Here is a 22,025-nt window from a genome sequence, read left to right on the forward strand (position 1 = left end):
TGGCCTTCCAACCAGCTGACGACGACTCAGACTGACTCAGACTAATCACTGAGACGTTTCGCTCCAACATGGAGCCATCCATATCGCAAAAATCTGGTGACAGAATTGATTTAATTGAGTTGGAAGTAAACCATTTTCTATGAGAAAATAACACTCATTACATGTTTGAGTGATAATGTTTTATTAACAAGTAAAGGAGTTAGCAACAGGGTTGTACAAAACAGGAAGTTACATATGTACACAACACACTCATTCATACACACATAAACACACACAAACAGATACCTCAATAGCTTTATATATAACTGAAAACCTCCATAATAATCCACAGATTCAAACCACTGCAACTCAAGACGTCTTCACAGTTCGGAGAAACTGGTTTCTATGAGAAAACATGAACAGGCTCCAACCCAAACTTCATTTCCTGAAGTGAACTGGTTCTGAACTGACTGAGCTGCTGAAATGAAGGTTCACTGAGAACTTCACTGTCCTCTAAGAACAATAGACATGTTTTACTTTAGAGAAGGTTTCTTCTGCTGCTTTAAAAAGACACTTAGATTAAAAACTGTAAAGTCTTGTCCATCGTTTTTGGTTAAAAGGTTTGTGAACAGTAAATTGAGTAAATACTTTTATACTTCTCTACAGTTTCTACTTAAAAATGTCATGTAGGCACACAGTCTCTGTGAGGGAAGTCAAAACCAAATAGATCTGCATGAAATTTAGATTTCATTATTAAAATGTTTGTATTTGCCATCCATCCATCCATCCATCCATCCATCCATCCGTCCGTCCCTTTTCTTAACCCACTGTATCCCTCATTGGGTCACGGGGTTGTTGGAGCCTAACATAGCTCTGGTTGGGTGAAGGTGGGGTTCACTCCGGACAGGTCAGAAGTTCTGTTTTTATTTGCTAGTTTATATTAAATGTGGATTGTTTTTGCTCTTTGTGTTATCTACTATTATTTTCCACTCATAAATAATGTGACTGAGCAGGTTTGACCTTCAATAACTCAGTAACTTTGTGGATCTCTGGAGAAGCTGAAAGAACTGAGTCCGTGTTTCAAACACCATATTCTGGGTTGGTAGGAGGTTGTTGGCTCTACTCTGGTGTGGTGACATTGGCCCACGAAGGGAAGGAGTCTAGAGAGAACAGGACACGCCCCCAGGTGTTGATGGCCAGACTGATGCAGCCAATCCCAATGATGTTCATGACCACGCCTGTCTTTGCCTGCAGGGGGCGCAGTGCAGTCAGCACGACAGCAGTGAAGCAGCATGTGACCTGAACTCAGGTCAGAAGCAGAACTCACCATGTCAGACACTTTGAGGAACCCAGAAGAGAAGACAATGGCGTTTGGGGGTGTGGCCACTGGCAGCATGAAGGCAAAGGAGGCGCTCAAGGTGCAAGGGATCATGACGTACAGCGGGTTCATGCCTATGGACTGCGACTGCACAAGAAGGGACAGACCTCAGCACAGTTTACAAAACAAACATCCAAAAACAGTTTGTGAACGGAAACAGTAGCTTTGCAGAGAAACAAGACAAGATCCTTCAGATTAAAAGCCTCTGTTGTTATTTACACATTTAACCACGATAAAGTTAAAGGTGGCAAAAAGTGTCCCTGCCCATTTACTTGTGTTTTTTGCTGTTGATGATTATCAGCAGATTATTCATTTGTGAGAGTGTTTGTTTGTCTGCTACCATGGAGGCGAGAATAGGCAGGAAGAGGGTTGCCGTGGCGACGTTGCTAGCACACTCAGTGAAGGTGGCGATGAGGAGGCAGAGGATGATGGCGATGGCCCACGGGGGGATGGAGTGCAGCGGGGTCATCTGAGTACCGAGCCAATGAGACAGGCCGGACACCTGACAGCCGCAGATGAAAAATAAAAAAAGTTCATCAGGAAAAAACAGTTTTTAAAGAGGTTATTCAGACTGGAAACATTTGATTCACTCAAAGTGAACTAGAGTTCATTTACCCCGATAATCTGGAATACATTTTCAGTCTGAACACCCTGATCAAAGACCAGGAGCCGCTCTTTGACCCATGCATCTTTCAAGGTGGTTTTAGTTTGTTACCAATGGGACTGAGCTCCAGTTCTCTCTAAGTTTGAGTACGCTCCGTGCTCGGAGTGGAACAACTGAACCAAAACGGGCACTGACGCCAGGCATTATGGCATGTAAACAGTGTAGCAACCAATGAGACACACCAACTGACTGAGATGTGGTTGTTGCCTTGCTTCGCCATCATAAATCCTGGCCAATGACTGAGGAGATGTTTGGTCACATGTTTTTTTTTTTTTAACCAGCTTTTGTTCAGAACAAAAAGGTCTGGTTGCCTGAATACGGACCAAGCACAAAGTACAAGACTCGATCCGGACCAAATTAAGCAGACTAAGTCCGGATCAGGGCTCTGCAACCTTTAACCGGGCGACCGTGGTGCAGCGGTAGGGCGGTCAACTCCCGATCAGAAGTGAGCTGGTTCGACTCCGCCTTGCCCGCCCATGTGTCGAAGTGTCCTTGGGCAAGACACTGAACCCCGAATTGCCTCTGGTGGGAGGTTGGCGCCAGTGTTCGGCAGCGGAGCCACCACCAGTGTGTGAATGTGTGTGTGAATGTGTGAATGGGTCTGTGACTGTGAAGCGCTTTGGGCCCTCGAAGGAGGGTAGAAAACGCTAAACAAGTATACGCCATTTACCATTTAACAGTAAAATAGTCATTTGGGCTTGTTTTGTACTGATCAAAGTCACCCAGAAGAAGATACTACTGTGCATTCATTACAATGTATTTTTTAAATAATAAATATGAATTATGCTTCTTTTCCATCCATCCATTCATCTTTTTCTGCTCATACAGGACCGGGTCGTGAGGGCAGCAGTCTAAGCAAAGATACCCAGAGTTCTCTTTCCCCAGCCACTTCCTCCAGATCCTCTGGGGGGACCCCGAGACAATCCCAGGCCAGCCGAGAGGCGTAGTCTCTCCAGTGTGTCCTGGATCTTCCCCGGGGCCTCCACCTAGTGGGACATGCTGGGAACACTTCTCCAGGGAGGCGTCCAGGAGGCATCCGGACCAGATGCCAGAGCCACCTCAACTGGTTCCTGCTCCAGTCATACAGAGACCGGACCCCGTACTCTAAGAGCACCCTCCATAGGACACCATAGGGAACGTGGTCCAACACCTTCTCCAAATCCACAAAACACACATGGACTGGATGAGCGAACTCCCACAAACCCTCCAGCACCCTGAAGAGGGTGTAGAGCTGGTCCACTGTTCTAAGACCAGGACAGAACTGCACTGTTGTTCATGGATTTGAGGTTCCCACCACCTGCAGGAGGGCTCAGTAGGGGGCGGTGCAATGTGGTTTGGGTGGCAGTCGAAGGCGAGTGCCTTGGCAGCCCAAACCTGGCATGCTTCTTTTATGGCATGAATAAAAACAGAAATATGATTTATGTGAAATCATCTTTTACGTTTAATAGAAGCTTACATGATTTCCTTTCAAAATAAAAGACGCCTTGTGCCAGACCGGATCATCACAGTGCAGCTCTGATCAGCATAAACTCGTCAGGGATCAGACTTTTGCTTAGTGTTTGAAATCGCTGTGTTCTGGAGGACGGCTAGAGCAAACAAGACCTCTACAAGTCTTCAAGGATGTAAAAACCTTTACATAGTTTATCTTTGAGGTGCACCTCAGACATAAATTTATGAGCTTAACTAATCTAAATTAATTAAATGCTAATTTAGTAACCTTGTATCAGCAGGATGGAGCAATGAAAGAAAAGCTTCACCTCGCTTCCTTTGGCCAGAGCAAAACCGCCTCCCAGCAGCAGCACGATGTTCCAGGGCATCTTCTTTTGAGTCACCTGCCAGGTGAGCAGAGGAGGGGCGGGGCCTGGAGAAGCCTGGCTCTCTGATTGGACAGAGACACAATAACCTGTCTGAACCTGTTGGAGGCGGAGTGCCACTCGGCTGCAGCGCTGCTCACCTGAGTCGCAGCTCTTCCAGCAGCAGAGGTACAGCGGCGGCTCTGAGGGCAGGACGAACAGCAGCATGGACACAAACAACGACACGGTGGCGTCCGTGACGAACCTGCACACAGACACCATCTCACTTCCTGTTCTGTCTGAGCCAATCGGCATCCAGCAATCCACTTCAGACCCTGCAGCTCAGATGGAAACAGAGCTTTCTTTCGTCTGGTTGAGTTTCCTTTTTCTTCCAAAGTCAACAAACACTTGATGGAGAGTTTTAAGGTCAAAAAGTCAACAAGACTTAGCTAAGCTTAGCTGCAGGTAAACATCAGCTTTACAGTTTCCAACAAAACAGTGTAGATCCAGGGTAATAAAGAGCAGAAGAGAGTCAAGTTAAATCTTGAACTTCTGTTTCCAGGGTTCTAGAAACTTCCATTTGATACACATAAAGAGATGTTGTGAAACTCCTTGTGGATGACGAAGAGTTTGTGGTGATGGAGCGGTGGTTGTTTGCTCAAAATCTGACCCTGAAACAGATGGGAACACGTCCAAATCCAGCTCTGAACATTTGAACCGGATTCCAAGCGAGGACTTCCCTCTGTGAACAAAGATTGCACATCTATTCTTATCAGAAAGTCCTCTTTCATGAAAACAGGGTGAGTCATTAACCCTTTAACACCGGAGTTCCAGTGTTTGTGTTCTTTCATTTACTGTAACTTTTCAACCGCTAATAGGATTCCAGTAGATTCTGAAAGAGAAAAACGGCTCGACAAAAAGTTACAGTATGTTAAAGATTTTGTTTTTAAGGGTCACCGGCGACGCCTCAGATGTTATAGAGTTAACTGATGAAAAATCCGCCTGACCTTCAGTGGAGAAAAAACTGCATTGCGGGGTCATGAGGTCACAAGCTGAACTTCATCAGATGCAGCCCCTGCTGCCCACCAGTAGACACTGCAGCAGTTTTACAAAGATAGAAATTAAAAACCTCAGCACACCTAAAGGTGCAGTCACACTGAACGCGATTTACGCAACAAACTGGGCTGCCCCACTCCTCTTCCGCCGCAAGACAAATTTGCTGCTTGTTGCCTGTCAAAAAATGTGTTTCTAAGCTTTACGCAGCGGCCGAATGTGGGAGGAGCTACCAGCTAATGGATTTAGGATGATTGCTCTAAGGAACAGTGTCTGTGGATATCTCACTTAGAAAATATAGAAGACATAAATAAAGACAGAAATAAAATGTATTTATTGCACAGCTTGGGTTAAGAAAAAAGGTGAAAGTTCAGGACAAAAAAGCTAACTTTGGATTAATATTCTCCTCGATCCCTGAAAACGTCTCGTGCCAAAAGCTGAGCTCCTGATTGGTAGAAATGACACGGCGACCTGTAAAAATTCAGATATATTTTAATTTTGGCCGGCCCGCCCCATAAGATTATACGTAAATACGCACAGGCTGGTGTCAGAAACCTTTTCAGTGTTTATTCATTTTCTATTCATGGCAGCTGTTTGAGAGTGGAGGAGGCTGATTTTATTTTAAACACATTGAGGTGAATGTATTTTGTAGGTAAACAAGGCCAACTAAACTCACTTTGCTTCAGTCCAGAGCATGTTTCCCTCGTTTCTTAGAGGGTAACCAAACAGGGAAGTTGGAGGCTGACCAAAATGTGATGATCCCTTTAGAGGGGTGGGGCTGGGGAACTGGACTGTTCTCATTACGGAGCTGCAGATCATGACGTGTATGGAGCTAAATTGGGTTAGTATTATTTGAAACGCAAATGAAACAAATTGAAAAAAAATATTGTGTTTTGGTGTCTGAACAAAAAACAAAAATTAAGATACACTTAGACACTTTTTGCTATTCCAAAATAAACTTATTTTCAGCTTCAAATGTTTCGTTTTTAGATTTTAAAACTAAAATTTTAAATTTCAAACTTTTTGACCAAGAGCCAGTATTTTTCTTTCGTTTTATTTCCCTAGTTTAGCTCCAAAGACTTGGAACTTCTGAAATGATGTGGGACTTAAATGATTTGAGTAGTCACGAAATTCAACAGTAACACCTCGATTCATCCTGTAGGGGGCAGCACATAGACGTTTTTTTTTACCACATTTACAAGAATTAAACAAGTTTATTTTAATTTGTCGAAAAATTTGGCAATGACCAACAGACAGAATTTTAAAAGGGGTCATTTATAGGGGTCAACAGACAAAAAAAGTTGATCTAGGGTTTGTTACCCTTTAAGGGTAAACTCTGGTCAGTTTTCCTTCGTCCCACTTCAGCCTTCAGTTTCACTTGTTGGTGATGTTTCTGCAGTGATTCTGTTGCTGAAACATCAGCAGATTTCTATCACGGTTTCCCAGAGATCGACTTTCATCCGGATCAGAACCCTCAGTCAGTGACCTGGTAATGGGGTCGCTGCTTTCCTGGGATTTCCTCTCAATCCGTGGATCTTCTTTGGACTGCTCGTGTTATTGAGGCTTTGTTGAGCGTTTATGGACTTTGGGTCTGTCTTGTTCCACTGATTCTCAGAGAAACAAAGGTTACGGCTTCGCAGAGTTTTCTTAGCCCGAAATTCAAGCTCTTCCTTGTTCTCCCTGAAATCTGTCACTGAATTTTTATGTTTATGCTCTGTGGCTGGTTGAAGAATTGAGGGTGAATTAAACTGAACTGTTTGTGGTGCAGATTTGCACACTGACCTAGTTCTGGTTGATAAGATCTTGCTAAAACATGAAAGCGACCCCCCAGGCTGACCTGTGTCCACACCGTCAGACCCGGACATTTGTACCCAGGACACGTTTCCAGTGTTTGTTCCTCACCTCTGGTTCCTGTTTGTTCACAGCTCATGACCTGCTGCCTGCAGCAAAGTGCAGGTTGAGTTCATTCATGCATCAGAGTTTCCAAATCTCACCACTTCAGTGGGACAGATTTATTCATAGCAGCACTTCTGCTGGACAGGCAGACGCTCACATGTTGGCTCAAAACTCCTAAAGGTCGCTTTCTGAATTTGTCCAAATAAAACAAGAGACAAACCTCTTCTCAAAAAAAAAAAAAGCTGAGGATAAAACCCTCTGAGGCTTTCCTTATGCTGTCTCACCTGCATCCAGGACCTATCTAAAACCATCCGAGGTGATGCAGAGACATGAGCAAATGTCCTCGAAAAAAAAAAAAATGTTTTTTATCCTCTCAAAACCTGAGCTCTTGTAAGATATGATTTATTATTTCCTATAGTCACAGGCCCCAGTTAAGCAGAATTCATTACTGTGGTACAATAATCCAAAAAATGACGTTTATTGACAATAAAAATGATGTGGACGGCGGCTCTCCAGAGATTAATCAACCAAAAAAATGTGTCAACAATATGAAAAAAATTGTTTCACAGATTTCCTGTTCTAATATAAAACCACAAGACTGTTTAATGCAAAACACATCTGAAGAACCATCATCTATTGCTCATTAGTATTTTTTTTCTTTAACTTTTTGCCATGAAGGCTCATGTTTATGCATTTTTAGTTCAAGTCTGGGGTCATCTGAGCCCTGTGAACCCTTGCCACAAGCCCCACCCCTTTCTGAGCTCACAAGATTTCCAGGTTTTTCTTTACACCTGTCTGAAGCCTGTTAATTTATACATAGTAAATATGATGACAGAAAACACCCTGAGAAACAGGTGGAGCAGCAGAACAAGAAAACTATAGTTTTACAAATGTTTGTAAGATGTGAGACCACACATTCATGCTGGACCGAGATAAAGGCTGCTTCTGCCATTGACAGTACATAGGAACTGGACTCCCGCTTTGTGTTCCAAACAGGAAGTAACCACTGATTCCAAGAAGCCAACTTCTATAGAGAAATAAGCAGCTGTCACTCAGTAACTTCTATTGGTCAGAATAACCATTCTTGATCTGATGCTTTTTTTTTTTTAACATCCATCCATCCATTTTCCAAACCTGTTTTATCTCTCACTTTTAACACGTTTTTTTTTATAATCCTCATTTATTTATATTAGTTCTTTTTTTTTTAAACGTATTTACATTTGATTGACAGATTCTCTTAACCTCTTTCAGCTGGTAGGGGCGTGGCCTTGCAACAAGCTCACTCCTGATTGGTGATAGTTTTTACTCAGACTGCATCGCAAAAGATGGCGACTGAATCAAGTTCATCTGTTGGGAGCAGAAAGTGAGCCATTTTTTATAGACAATGTGACACTCAGTCCGTCCAGGTCTGTTCTACAGTCAATGGTTTCTACACAGATGAGACTCTGATTGATCCTCATGTGGTCCTGTTCAGAATATTGACTCAAAATCTGAAAAAATGAGTTATTTCTTCTCTTGGATGAAGATCAGCTTCAACCTGCAGCCAGCGTCTACTCACTCAGCGTTGGCGTTGAAGGTGTGGGTGGCCCAGCCATCCATGAAACGGGGATCTCGGGTGAACCACAGCACCACCATAAGGACGAAGAGCGCCAAGACGCTGCCCTCGCCGTAGCTCATGGGCCCCAGTCGGTCGTACTCCTCCCTGATCACCTCGTATGCCGCCTTCTCTTTCTCAGACGGGACCGAACCACAGCCCCACATGCTCCACAGGCTGCAGCGGAGAAAGCAGAGCTGAAGGACGTCACCATGGTCACAACATCTCCAGCCTTCCTTTGAAGAATAGACTCACTTGCTGCCGATGTAGAGGAACTGCAGCCAGAACCAGGCCAGCGCCAGCATCAGCACCATGGTGGGGAAGGCGAACACAAACCACGATGCAAAGTTGATGACATCACCGTTCTGTGGGAAGAGTCTGCGATGGACATGAGGATCTGTTAGTTTCTATCACGTAAACGTCATTCATTTCAGCTTTTTCATTAAGCTGGAGACTCAGCAGGATGGAGTTAGACTAAGATGCTGTTTTCTTGGTTCATCATGTAGGATTTGTGTTTGTCGTCCTGTCTGACCCATCTGGTTCTGTTGACGATCTTCTTTTAGTTTATCACCTTCAGTGTATCTAAGCGTCTGAGTTTCCGTCAGGTCATCAATTTCGTCTCACTTTTGCTCCATTAATTTGTGGTTTTTTAATGTTCAAGTTAATGTATCAAGGGTTTTAGCTGTCTCGAGCACATTTAGTTCTTTCGCACCCATTCCTGACAGCAAAGCTGCTGGTGACGTTGACCCGGTTGAAGCAGGAGGCGGGTCTGGATGGTGGAATTGGGCACTGGTTGGTGCTGTGAGAACCAAAGCTCTCCTGTGTTCAAGCAGCAACCAGAAGCTGATAAAATGGTCCCATCTTGTGAGACCAGCAGTGAACAGGAAGTTGGATCTTTGTGTTTTCAGTTCTTACTGGCTCATCTGTCCCACCAGCACCAGGTTTGGTCCGGTTCCTGTCAGGGTGGCGATCCCTCCGATGCTGGCAGCATAGCACACACACAGCAGGAGGCCTTTGCTGACCCTTCTGGTCTCGTCTTCCTCGTCGGTGAGTTCTTCCAGCTCCGTGTCGGTGCCGGCGTTTCCCAGGTTCAGGACCACTGTCACCAGAGGGGAGAGGGTCAGCATCGTCTCACTGCTTTTGAAGGTTTTTTTAACTGGGAGGATAAAAGTCTCCCTGCTCAAGAACACAGTGACCCACAGACCTGGGTATTGAACCCTTAACCAACAGTCTGCGTCCTGCTCTCTGAGTTACAGCACCACTCTGACTCTGGATTACAGGTGAGACGGCTCACCTGTCTGTGTGAACTTAATGACATGCTTCTTTTTCATTAAAGTTTTGAAGCTTTTATGCCACATTGTCACTTTTAATATTATCCAAAAGGAATTTTACAAACATGTCAGAATGGAAATTGTCTTTATTCTTTGATAATTACGTAAATATCTCCGTGATCTCAGTTATTATTCACCTGAACATTCAACTTCCCGATGTTTCATTAAAGAGGATTCTGATTTACATTAGAACCTTCTGTTGAGAGCAGAAGCCGCTGCTGAACGCCGTCTGTCCTGAGCTTCTCGGTTCTCTGTGGACTAACCTGCTCTGCTGTGGTCTGATGGGGGTTTGTCTTGAGGTGTTGGTTTTACAGCCTCTTCATCTTTGGGGTCCTGTGACATCACTTCCTGCCCAGGTGACAGTTTGGTTTCTTCTGAACTGCCTGGCGTCTGCACCTGTCCTCTCACAGCTGGAGGAACATTCAGGATTAAACCCAGATCAGATCATATTTATCACATCTTTAGATCATGGCTTCAAAGATTCATGCAGGTTTCAGAGCAGAAGATTTTCCTCTTGTTTGTTAGAAATCTTAGGAGCTTGGAAATTTGTGGACTATCTTCTCATCTCATGGCCCTCCATAAATAATTTCAGACAATCATCTATAGCAGAGGTCCTAAACTTGTTCTCGTGAGGGCCACGTAACCGTTTTCTTCTTTGATGGGGGCCGGGGTCGGTTTGTAGGCCAACAGGAAAAGTGTGACAATCACAGCCTAAACATTTACGGTTTTCCAGAAAGCCACACATAGCCAAATTTTAAATAATTCATTTTTGTATTCTTCATAAAAAATAATACCAAAACATGAAAAAACTAGATATATAAGATATATAGCATTGTGCTAGTGTGAATGCTGTAAGCTGAATGTGGTTGCTGAACATGCTAGTGATAATAGCTAAAGATGCTTAAATTGGTAACTAAAACGCTGAAGGTGATAGCTGATAATGCTGAGGCTGATAACTAGCTAAAACATTAGCGAAATTCCTAATTAAGGAAAAAAAAATCTAAATTGGCCAAAACAGTGACCATGTTGCTGAAATATTAGCTTAACTTCAAAATAGCCGAAAAAAAATAAAAAAAAGCCAAAGGTAGCCAAAACAGCTAGCATGTAGTTGAAATATTAGCTAAATGCTAATTAGCCTAAAAAACTGGTAAAATGTCTAATTTAGCCAAAATAGTTAGCATAAGGCTAAAATACTAGCCTGTAAGTCTTCCTGTGAAGTCACTACTCGGTTACCTTGGCATTGTGTTTGGGATGGTTGTCATGGTGAAAGACCCGGCCACGTGTCATCTTCAATCCTTGCTGATTGAAGGAGGTTTTCACTCTAAATTATGATGATACATGCCCCCATTCACTTCCTGTACCCCGATCAGTCGGATCAGTTATAAATTGTTTAATGAGCTGCAGGTTTGCTTCAGCATCACTTTAAAACTTTTCTTTTTCCAAGAAGTTTATTAACATGAAGAAACCTTCAGTCTGATGAAGATTTGATGATTCTTTTCTTAATTTTTCATCTCCTCTGCATCACTTTGAGAGTTTAACTCAGAAAGACTTTCTATAGTTTCATATTTGTTTCCACATTTCTAAAATCACACCAGCTAACCTGAAGCTAAGCTTCCTGCTGAGGTTCACCTCACCTTCTTCTGAAATACCCGACTCACTGGTTGGAGGTATGCTGGACCTTGTCTCGGGATGTTTCTTTTGGAGAGTTGGGGACTGGCTTTGGCTGCTGGAGGAGGCTGCAGGGCCCACTTTGCCGTTGAGCTGCTCCAGGACGGCCTGGACAATGGGAACCATCATGGCAGTGGTGGCTGTGTTGCTGATCCACATGGACAGGAAGGCTGTGACACCCATGAAGCCCAGCATCAGGCTGGGGACAAAAGGACAGGGCAATCAGACGCTCCAATAGGAAACGCGGAATGAAATGCTGGTTCAGGCAGAAAGAACAGAAGCTTTAGTCACATGCACCCACATGGGCGGTTGACCCGTGGAGGGCTGCAGAGAGGAGCAGCTGCATCGTAAGTGGAGAGCAGGTGTGTCTTGAAGTCAGTGTTGGAGGTAACAGATTATTTTGTCAGTAACGGAGGAACATACTGAATTGCAGTTCAAATTTTGGTAATAAATTAAAGTTAGTGGACCACAGAAACCCTCGTTACTCTGTTACTTAGGTTTTGTAGGCTCTAAAATGTTCTCTCTGTTAAATGAAACTAAACAGAAAACCTTCTTGATTTGAATAACCTCGTTGGGAACAAACTTCAGAGAAAGCTTTTCTCTGTTGTAAGTGATCACAGGATCTTCCACTGGTATTAATGGTTGACTATGAAGCTACAACTGTTTTCATTTACCAGAAGATCCAGTGAATAAGTAACTGAAGAATCCTTATGGTTACCAAGTGTTAAGGTTTAAGGTCTGAATTATTCAATTTAATTATTAATCTACAAGTGACTGTTTTCACTGTTGTGAGTTTACAGCTTTAATGGCAACTTAAATATGACATTTAAAATGTTTATCTTTGGAGGTGCAAAGAAATCCAAATGCTAACGTCTCCTAAAGGTCTGGGATCCTAAAATGTGGAGTTTTTGTGTTCAAAATGTTGTTGTTGTTATAGCTGAAGCAAACTGAGGCCAAGAACATTTAATTTGGCAGTCACTTTTATTAAAAAAAAAATGATTTTTTTTGTATTTCATTAGGAAATATCTTACCCCAAAGTACAAAGAAAGGTTTGAAAAATGAACCTCTGACAAACCAGCTGGCAGAGCGGCTGCTCAATGCAGGGATACAGTCACTTTCATGAAGGTGAGAGAGGCGGTTCTACTAAGGCTAAAAGAAATTAAAAACAACCCTGTGAAATGGACCAACAGTGGCTGTTAGATTCTGTTAGGTTCTGTGTCTATAGATGCTAACCCATTCTCTCTCCCAAGTTGTCACATATTGACGTTGGGTCACGGACCCCTTCGTGTCACTTTTTGAGGTTTTGGGTGTCCCCAAGTCGTCATTCTTTGACGTACTGGTTGTTCCCATTAAATCAAACGTCACCAACCAGAACCAGTCCAGTACAGTGACGCATACTGCACAGTACCCAAACTCAGTACTACCCAGTCAGCAAGACTAAGTGGGCCCATTTGGTTTAAAAATTGGCAGAAAATGTGGAACCCGATTGGGTTTGTCTGCAGTTTCTGTGGTGGCCCCACATGCGTTTGCTCACTTTGGCTTGAGTGGGCACTCAGTGGGTTGGCTTGATATGCTAGCCAGCCTCCAAGTGGACATGTAGCATGCTAGCAAGCTCTACGGCAGCGAGCTAGCACGCTTCACTGTATTAAGATTGCGAGCTCTGCTGTATTGATCTAGCAAGCTCTGCTGTACTGAGCTAGCGACCTCTGCTGTATCGAGATGGTGAGCTCTGCTGTAGCAATCTCCGCTGTAGTGAGCTTCACTGTTGCTAGCTCCACTGTATTGAGCTAGCGACCTCTGCTGTATTGAGCTAGCGACCTCTGCTGTATTGAGCCAGCCAGCTCCGCTTTTTCAAGCTAGTGCACTCCGCTGTATCACGATAGTGAGCTCCACTCTATCGAGCTAGCAGGCTCTGCTGTATTTAGGTAGCGAGCTCTACTGTATTGAGCTGGCAAGTTCTGCTGTAGCGATCTAGCGAGCTTCACTGTCCATCGGGCGGCTGGCTAGAGTAGCGAGCCAATCCAGAGGCTGTACTGGGCGCGAACCAGACGTGAACCAGTAAACCAGTACCGAGCTAAGGTTAGGGTACCGGTACTGGACGCGTCCCGAGGACCAGTACACATCTGGTAATGCATTCAGTACTGTATACTGAGGTTTGTGGACCCTTGACTTTACGTCAAAAAACAACGAGTTGGGGACACCTAAAACATCAAAAAGTAACGCGGAAGGGCCCTTAACCAAGCGTCAATATGTGACGAGTTGGGGAGGGGAATGTGTTTGTAGGTGGAGGCGCAACACAAAGCCCCTGCATCTGCAGAATAAAGCACAGAACTGGAAGGACCAAGTGCTGCAGTTCCTTAAATGGTCACCGGGGGCTGGTTTCAGGAGATAGGAGGTTGTGAATGGAAGAAACCTAATACTGGAATAAATGTATCTACAGTTTGGTTCCAGAAACGTCATGTCTCTATTCATGTCAAATTTTGATTGGCATGTGTGTGGACTGATCTGAAAAAACTCTTGAAACTTCTGCAAAAACTCCTGCAAACTCTGATGGATGGGAACTCACAGCGCAGGACGGACTCCAACCAGCAGCAGAACTCTAAGTGCGATGCGTTTGTGTAGGTTCCAGTGCTCCACGGCCACAGCCACCATGAGCCCCCCCACGAAGAGCATGTTGGTGTCCTTCAGGTACTGCATGCACACCTGAGCCGCAACAGTCAGACGGTTGGGTACTCTGAAACAGTCAAACTGAGATCTCTGTGTGGTTCCAGCCTCACGTCTTTGGACTCCATGATGCCAAGCATGGGGAACAGGATGGTCGGCAGGAGCGCCGTCACCGCCAGAGGCAGCACCTCCGTGCACCAATACACCGCCATGAGGGCTATGACGTAAGCACAGGCCGCTTCCTGCACACATGAAAAACATATGTGAAGAAAAAAGAAAGTTCTAATCTTTTTTTTGTAATCCGAGGTATAAATGAAAGTGTCACAATGTCATCTGCTTTCAGCAGAGATGAGAACTAGATACATTACAGGACTAACATGAGTTTTCTCAATAGGAAGCAAAAAGTGCAGTTTGATTTTATTATTGTGATTTTTGTCTGTATGTACTCAAAGATGTAGACAGTCTGAAACCTGGATTGCGTTTTTTTTGTAGCAAAAAATAACATAAAAACATTTTAGTAAAATGAGTTTAATGAGAACTGTCTGTCAGCTGAATATTTACTTTTCTATCCAGTCCCATGGTATAATGTTTCTGTAGACTTTGGATCTCTGTATAGAATTTTGAATTGCCTCCATGTAAACAAAGACTGCACGGATAAAACTGCTGTACATCTCCTTTAATGTCTCTTCAGAGGATTTTCATTACACTCTTATTTAGCCATCAAATTATTTTTTTAGTTAACACATCTAACGTTTGGGTTGTTTATGTTTTAGTTCACTTACTAGTTTCTGTTGTAGCTTTGTTTTTGGTCCATGCCCCCCCCCCCACTTTCAGTTCTTTGATTTGCAGCCAGGAAATCAACCTACATGTTGTAATTTCACCAATGACCACTGGGGGCTGGGTGCCCATAATTTTTTCGTCCACTGTGTGTTTGGAGTTTGGTTTACATCTTAAATTGAGATTAGGTTTTAGCTTCTGCTTTAGCTGAACTTCTAGTTGTTGATGATGTTATTTGCATGTGTTTAGGTGCAACAACACAAAAAATGATAGAAATTCATGTTGGTCACACAGGATACACCCAGCCAAGATGCACATTGATTGTACGTATTTTAAGTCCATCCAAGGCTGAATTTTTAAATTAAAATAAAGTTTAAAGCTGAAATCCAATTATCTGTCACGCTTCTAGGTGTGTGAAATGTTTCTATGGATTTGATCACTCTCCTGGAGGAGTGGTGAGCTGCAGAAACAGCATAACATTTGGTGGTTTAACCCTAACCATAAACATAACCCTAACCCTTCCTTAGTAACTGTAATAGTTTAGTATTTTGAAAAGGATGCACCAATCTTGTTTTTTTAATCGTAGTTTACGTCTTACTTGTGAAATCATTAATTCCATGGTTTATTTTTAGTCCAGTTCTCTGTGATAGCCTGTGTTTACATGTGTCAAAGTCAAGGCCCGGGGGCCGGATCTGGCCCTCGGGGTAATTCTATCCGGCCCTCCAGATCATTTTATTTGACCAATTATGAATGGACAGATGTTATCTTGCTCTCATTTCTAACTTGTAAAATTTTGACAAAATATATTTATATGGAGTGTAAAATAGTGAAAGTTATTTAAGGTTTAAGTTGATTTATTCTGGAATAATATTCCTGCCTTTTTATTATTCATAATTAAATAAAAATTTACAGTTTTAAAGTTTTAAAAATTAGCATTCTTCTAGCTTTTTGGACTATTTTAGCATTCACTAAGATTTTTTTAGGCTATTTTGGAGTTTAGCTAATATTTCAGCTACACGCTAACTGTTTCAGATAATTTAGGTTTTTTTCAGTTTTTTACGATATTTTGAAATTTTGCTATTTTTCAGCACGTGATAGCTATTTTGGCTCACCTATGTTTTTGTTTTTATGTTCTTTTTACTAATTTGGCATTCAGCTTTTTTTTCAGCTGGTTATCAGCTTCAGCATTTTCCGCTCTCAGCTTCAGCGTTTTCAGCTACTAGTTTTAGCGTTTTCAGTTATCATCTTCAGCGTTTATCAATTTTAGCATCTTGCTGATATCTTGTATATTCAGCATATTTCACAAATAAACCTGACTTGACTTGATCTTCAGCTATCAGCACTAGCATTTTCAGAGGCCGCATTCAGCTTACAGCATTCACACTAGTATTATCACAGGTAATGCTATATATTTAGTTCATAATCATGACAAAAAGTTATAGTTTTAAAGTTTTAAAAATTTAATTTTAGAGTGTTTAATAAATATTTATCTTTTTTGACCTAAGGTGTGATTGAGTTTGACACCCTAGTGTTTGTGTCACTGTCCACTGCCGACTCATAGACTGTTTGCAGTCATTCCAGTTTGGGCTTCAGTTACTGCCATCGTTCATGCTTGCTTTACTTCTTAGTTTGGGCCTTAATATTAAGTGGAATGGAATAAAAACGTTGTTAACCAATTCCAGGCAGACTTGCCCAGTGGTGTAGTGGTTAGCACTCTTGCCTTACAGAGAGAAGGCCCAGATTCAAATCCCAGCTGGGACCTTTCTGTGTGAAGTCCAAAAACCTTCTTCATAGGTTAATTGGTAACTTAAACATTCCCTTAGGTGTGAGTTTGTGTGTGGTTGTCTGTTTTTGTATGGCACTGGAATGGATTGAAAAACTGTCCTCCGTGATCCTGACCTTCACTCTGAACAGTAGGTGGATAGGCTCCAGCAACCATGTGACCCCATACATGATTGAGCAAATTTTGAAAAATGGATGGATGATCTCAGACAAAGAAAACTCAACTGTCCACCTATGGAAGTGTTTGTGACTCATAATTCAAAATAAAAGTCAATGCTGGAAATGCTTTTTTATTTTCACAATGTAACTGCATTACTTGTCTCTTAAATGAAATGAAAACGTCATTGGTAAAGATAAATCACCACTTTGAGCTTGTTTTCTTCCTCTTCCTTCCTTTTTCAAATTCTCCTTTTCTCTATATTAGTAGAAGAGAATGACATGTCGTTTGCCGCCAGCACAAACCAAAGCAGAAGAGCGAGCGCTGACGTCATTGTGGTGCGCTCCGTGGAACTGCTAACTTGAACTGATTCATGAGACACTTTGATGTGAAAACAAAAAAGCAGTTTTCATTGGCTTTGTCACTTTAATTTTGTCACAGAATGAGTGGTGATGATGAGGAAAATGAAAAGGCCGTTTGGAGAATTGCTTTTCATTTTATTTAAGAGACAAATGATGCAGTTATATTGTGAAAATGAAAAAGCATCTCGGTTATTCCATTTTCTTTTTCAAATTTGCTGTTTCCAATTGAATTTTGGTACAAATTTACCAGAGAACTTTTTGAAAATGAAATGTCAAATGATTTTTCTTTATAATTTTAATTACGTCACAAGGATGAGCGGTGAGGAACAAGAAAAACAAAAAGCTGTTCTGATAATTGCTTTTTCATTTCATTTAAGAGATAAGTAATGCAGGTAAACTGTGAAAATGAAAAAACATTCCCAATACTGACTTTTATTTTGAATTATGAGTCATAAACACTTCCATATCCAGCAGCATACGACAACTGGACAAAATTGAAGAGCTTAATAAACTAATAAAAATGTCAAATTAAAACACAGTAAAACAAAAAAAACAATAGAATACTCCAGGTAGTCTTTGCATGATGACAGAAAATGACGACCTCACTTCCATCGCAACCTCAAGTAGGACTGTAATTTTAACAACAATGCAATTAATTTCATAATTTATATTAACACCCCCCGCCAAACCCCAAGATGCACAGACAGTCTCTCCAAAGACCTGATCAGAGCCACAGCCCCATTGGTTTTCCACCGAACCCTCTAGTACAGGGGTGGCCAACCCTGGTCCTCAGGAGCCTCAACCCTGCCTGTTTTCTAGTTCTCCCTGACCAGCTTCCTGCTGATTAGTTGACGTAAATGATTCCACATCCTGATTGACTGAACACACCTGATTTCAATTGTCAGCATCAATCAGTCCAGGGAGAGCTGGAAAACAGGCAGGGTTGAGGCTCTTGAGGACCAGGGTTGGCCACCCCTGCGTCTAGTACTTGTGGGTGGTTTTCCACAAGTACCAGTATTAGAGAATTTGGAGGAAAACCTCCTAACTTGGTATAGGTATGTTTAGTCAACCAAAAATTCAACCCAGCTAACCAGCAGTGACTGGAACAAGGTTGACTGAAAAACAGCCGTCCATGGAGCTCTGGAGAGGCAGGGTTGGAGGTTGCTGGTTCAGCTTCTCTGCTCTGGCTGCCTCCAGCTGCTAACATGGATGTGTAGGAAATCTGCAGAACAGATTTGACAGAATCAGATCTGTTCTGCAGTCCAGAATCAGTCAGTCCAGTGCAAACGTCTGTCAGTTACAGGCTTGTGAGCGCAGCAGGAGCGTGCACGAGTCGTGGCTTTCTGGGAAACTTTGATTGGAGTTCAGCATTCAGACTCAAACTCTCACACAGCTCCTCTTCCAAAACAAACACAAATACCTGATTCCTGCTGTGAACTTGGATGCTGCTGATGTGACATGCACGTTCTTCACGTGGTCTGTCAGGTGAGTGACCTTTCACTCGTTCTCTGCTGAGGATGGCCTGACGGTGGAATCAACCTTCGCTTCATATTCGCTCAGTGTCTCGTAAGATAAGACATATGAGAGGCCCAATAACGGAAAGGGTAGAAAATAGTTTATTTCAAAAAACACAATATTTAAGATTTTCACATTTGATTAGTGAAAAGTGAATATGTATTAGTCCAAAATGCTTTTTTTTAATTAAGTCATTTACTTTACGATTGTTGTGTTGCTCTGTAGATAAGGTCAGAAGGGCACAAATGTTGTGAAATGACCCTAAAATGTGCCTGAAAGAGCATGAAGTCATGGAAAGGTTTTCAACCATGTTTCTTGGTTTGTTGTTGGACAAAATCACATTTCCAGAGATTCCTGACTGACAGAAAACTGACAGTTCGACATAGAAATCCTAAAAAGGAACAGAAACTCTGAGAATCCTTGTGACAGACGGCTGTTTGGTTGTTCCAGCCTCTGAATTGTTTTTCCGACTCTTCTCAGAAAACGATGTCATCCTTCCACTCCGTGGTCAATCAGTGACTGAAAACTGTGAATGACAGTTGTCGTTCAAACAGCAGCTGCTGCTCATCTGCATGACACCACCGTCGTTTCACAAGAGGGTTCATTCAGGAGCCTTTGACGTGAAACTACATCCCTGTTTCTGCTGCACTTCAGAGCAAAAACCTTCACTTCACTCCATCCTGGTTTATTCTTGAGTCAGTGACACTCCTTTGAGAGAACGTTTGATGTCAAAGTTTTGGCTGAGAAGCCAAAGTTTAAGAACAACTAGTTCACATTATTATCAAAGTATTCATTGAAGTCACATTTGATGACATTTATCACTAAGAATTTAAGCAGATAAAAACGTAAACTTATTTTAAATCTCTTGTATATCCAGATATCTGACTAAAATGTTGAAGAAATTAATAAAAACAATAGAAAGTACTCCAATGAAAGAGTCCAAACATTTTCATATTTTAGGTCTTATTTGCTTTTTGTTGATGTTCAGTCTTAAATAAAGTAGTAAAGGGTAGTTTTTCCTGAGGTCAAAGGTTAAAGGAATCCAAGGTGACTATACCAGACTTTAGCAGATTTAAAGTTGTCCTTTGGTTGTAGTGAATTGCCCAGAAATTAGACAGCGATTTTCTCACCTTGAGCTTATAGGGTGTGGTGATCACAGGTAATATAACTCACCTGTTCACATCTTAAAGGTGAGCTTTGTGTGGGTGTGATGCAGCTGAGGCTGCTGGGATTTCACATTAAAAATCTTTTGAAAGTTTAGTTTAGTCTCATTATTAAAGAGCCAGTAACAGACCGTCTGTGTGTATGTCCTTTTGACTAGACGAGGCCATCAAAGGACACGCATACGGAGGCCCTGAAGTGCCAATCGCAGAAGCATAATGATCATCACAATTCCAAAAATCAAAACTAGTATTAAAAAAAGCAACATCACAATTTAGAAAACCAAACTAAATTCCAGAAACCAAAAGATCATTTAAAAAAAATTAAACTACATAATAATAATAATTTTGAAAAACAACAGTAAATGCCTGTATCATAATGAAATGTTGTCAAATGAAGCACAATAAGAAACCAGACGTGGCAGGTTTATGGGATATCACTGATTGGATGATGACATTTAACCCTTTAACTTTTTATTTACCGTAGAATTTCTATCGTTAAAACGATCAACGTCATTCCAGTAGATTTCAGGGGCCCCCAAATTTCAGCCCAAATGCTGGATACGGCCCTCCTCCATATTTGCCCCAGCCCCCCCAAACTGTTTTGGCTAAATTAGACATTTTTCCAGTGTTTTAGGCTAATTTGGCATTAAGCTAATATTTCAGCTACATGCTAGCTGTTTTGGCTAATTTAGACTTTTTGGTTTTTAGGCTATTTTGAAGTTTAACTAATATTTCAGCTACATGCTAGTTGTTGGCTAATTAAACATTTTTTAAACTTTTCCGGTTAATTTGGCACTTCGCTAAAATCTTATTTAGCTTCAGTGTTTTTAGCAATCAATTTAAGCATCTTCAGGTATTAATCTATCACAGGTAATGCTATGCTATTTTATTATTATTTTTTTCTGGAAAGATTACAGAAAATAATTTTGTATAATTTGGCTATGTGTGGCTTTGTGGAAAACCATAAATGTTCTCGTTTAGGCTGTGGTTGTTTCACTTTTTCTGTTAACCTACAAACCCCCCCCCCTCATCAGAGAAGAAAACAGTTATGTGGCCCTCTCAAGAAAAAGTTTGGTGATCCCTGACCAACAGCCTCTTCAAATGAAAACTTGGTGAGACCCCATCGAGAATCAGTTGCAGGACTAGATATCGCAATATCAAGATTTTTGCACACCCTTAGTGTTTAAGCAGCTCCTGCTGTAATCTGAAGCGTAGAAGAGCAAAATTAAGGTTTGTTCCGGTAAACGCTCAGCTAACCTTCTAAACTGTCATTGTTGTTAACCCCAGTGGTTAGTTTCTGTCTTGATCAGGTCCCCATGTGTTAACTGAAATGTCAACTAACTCAGTTCTTTATACAAGCTAATCTGTAACAAGTTTAAATAAACATTAAACTTTAATCAACAAAGTTTGTCAGTGAACCAATAAAATGCAAGCTTTATATGTCACTTTTGACTGCATATAATCTGGATTTTCGTGGTTGATCATCTTTACTCACAGATAATCCTTCAGTAAAACTGAACTGAGGTTTAGTCCACTTATCACCAGACGACCCTGAAATTCCAGCAACAGTTTAACAAACCTGGTGGCTTTAACAATAGTTAAACTGTTGGCTGCAGGTGACGATATAACTCGTGAATCATTGGGTTACTATAGGTTACCGGTTTGTCAGGTAAGCTGGTTAGTTGTCATGTGGAGGGTGCAGTAGCGTTTGGGCTCACCGGGGTGCTGACTGCCATGGGCAGCAGCAGGAACGGGCTGCACACCAGGATGAAGACGCCTCTCAGCCTCCAGACCTGCTGCAGCATTTTACGGCGCAGAGGAAGAATCGACATGATGGAGGACGAGGAAGACGGTGAGGAAGATGAAGCTGGACGATCCTGCTGCTGAGACCTTCTTCTGTTTCTCTGCTGAGGGTCTGTGTCTCTCTCCCAACTCAATTGTGATGCATTTCACGGCCGACTCTAAAGATTAACTTTATGTGGATCTCTCTCTCTCTTTTAGACGCTCTCACCTGAACAAACACCGAGGCGGACGTCAGCCGTTTGCACCAGGCCGTCTGACCTTTCACCTACAGGACAGACCGATGTGCGTCTAAAGAAACAAACTGCAGGTTTGAACTGTGAGTTTTGAAGGTCACTCTCAAACAAACGTGAGATGTTCAAAGCTGCTGCTGGTTGGAGCCTCTTCTGCTGCCCTCCTGCTGAGGCTGGACGCCCTCATCCTGACATCCCTGCACTGAGCTGAGTTCC

At 42.2% G+C, this 22,025-nt stretch overlaps 1 protein-coding gene across 3 annotated transcripts; it reads right to left on the minus strand.

Moving 5' to 3' along the window:
- Positions 1–162: 162 nt before the first annotated feature.
- Positions 163–21,771, minus strand: LOC112142843 (solute carrier family 13 member 5). Of its 3 annotated transcripts, XM_024266442.2 has the most exons (13): positions 21,495–21,764; positions 14,134–14,262; positions 13,923–14,059; positions 11,323–11,555; positions 9,952–10,098; positions 9,273–9,456; positions 8,613–8,735; positions 8,322–8,534; positions 3,976–4,079; positions 3,779–3,900; positions 1,698–1,859; positions 1,307–1,444; positions 163–1,227 (listed from the first exon to the last, which is right to left on the minus strand). In XM_024266442.2, exons 1-13 carry the CDS (start codon positions 21,606–21,608, stop codon positions 1,099–1,101), a joined length of 1,935 nt encoding a protein of 644 aa, XP_024122210.1. In that variant the 5' UTR covers positions 21,609–21,764; the 3' UTR covers positions 163–1,098. The 3 variants fall into 3 exon arrangements, with proteins under 3 accessions (XP_024122210.1, XP_024122209.1, XP_024122208.1); XM_024266441.2 differs by having other exon boundaries at positions 3,779–4,079; positions 11,347–11,555; positions 21,495–21,771; XM_024266440.2 differs by having other exon boundaries at positions 3,779–4,079; positions 21,495–21,770.
- Between the last annotated feature and the right edge of the window lie 254 nt (positions 21,772–22,025).

Source organism: Oryzias melastigma, linkage group LG14 (genome assembly GCF_002922805.2).
Source record: "Oryzias melastigma strain HK-1 linkage group LG14, ASM292280v2, whole genome shotgun sequence".
In the NCBI taxonomy this organism is placed as follows: domain Eukaryota; kingdom Metazoa; phylum Chordata; class Actinopteri; order Beloniformes; family Adrianichthyidae; genus Oryzias; species Oryzias melastigma.

Coding starts and splice junctions, on each gene's coding strand:
- LOC112142843 (XM_024266440.2), bottom strand. CDS start 21,608: ATGTCGATTCTTCCTCTGCGCCGTAAAATGCTGCAGCAGGTCTGGAGG. Junction 10,099..11,322: donor GTCGGGTATTTCAGAAGAAG/GTGAGGTGAACC, acceptor ATGTTCCTCCAG/CTGTGAGAGGACAGGTGCAG. Junction 1,445..1,697: donor TGCCTATTCTCGCCTCCATG/GTAGCAGACAAA, acceptor CTTCTTGTGCAG/TCGCAGTCCATAGGCATGAA.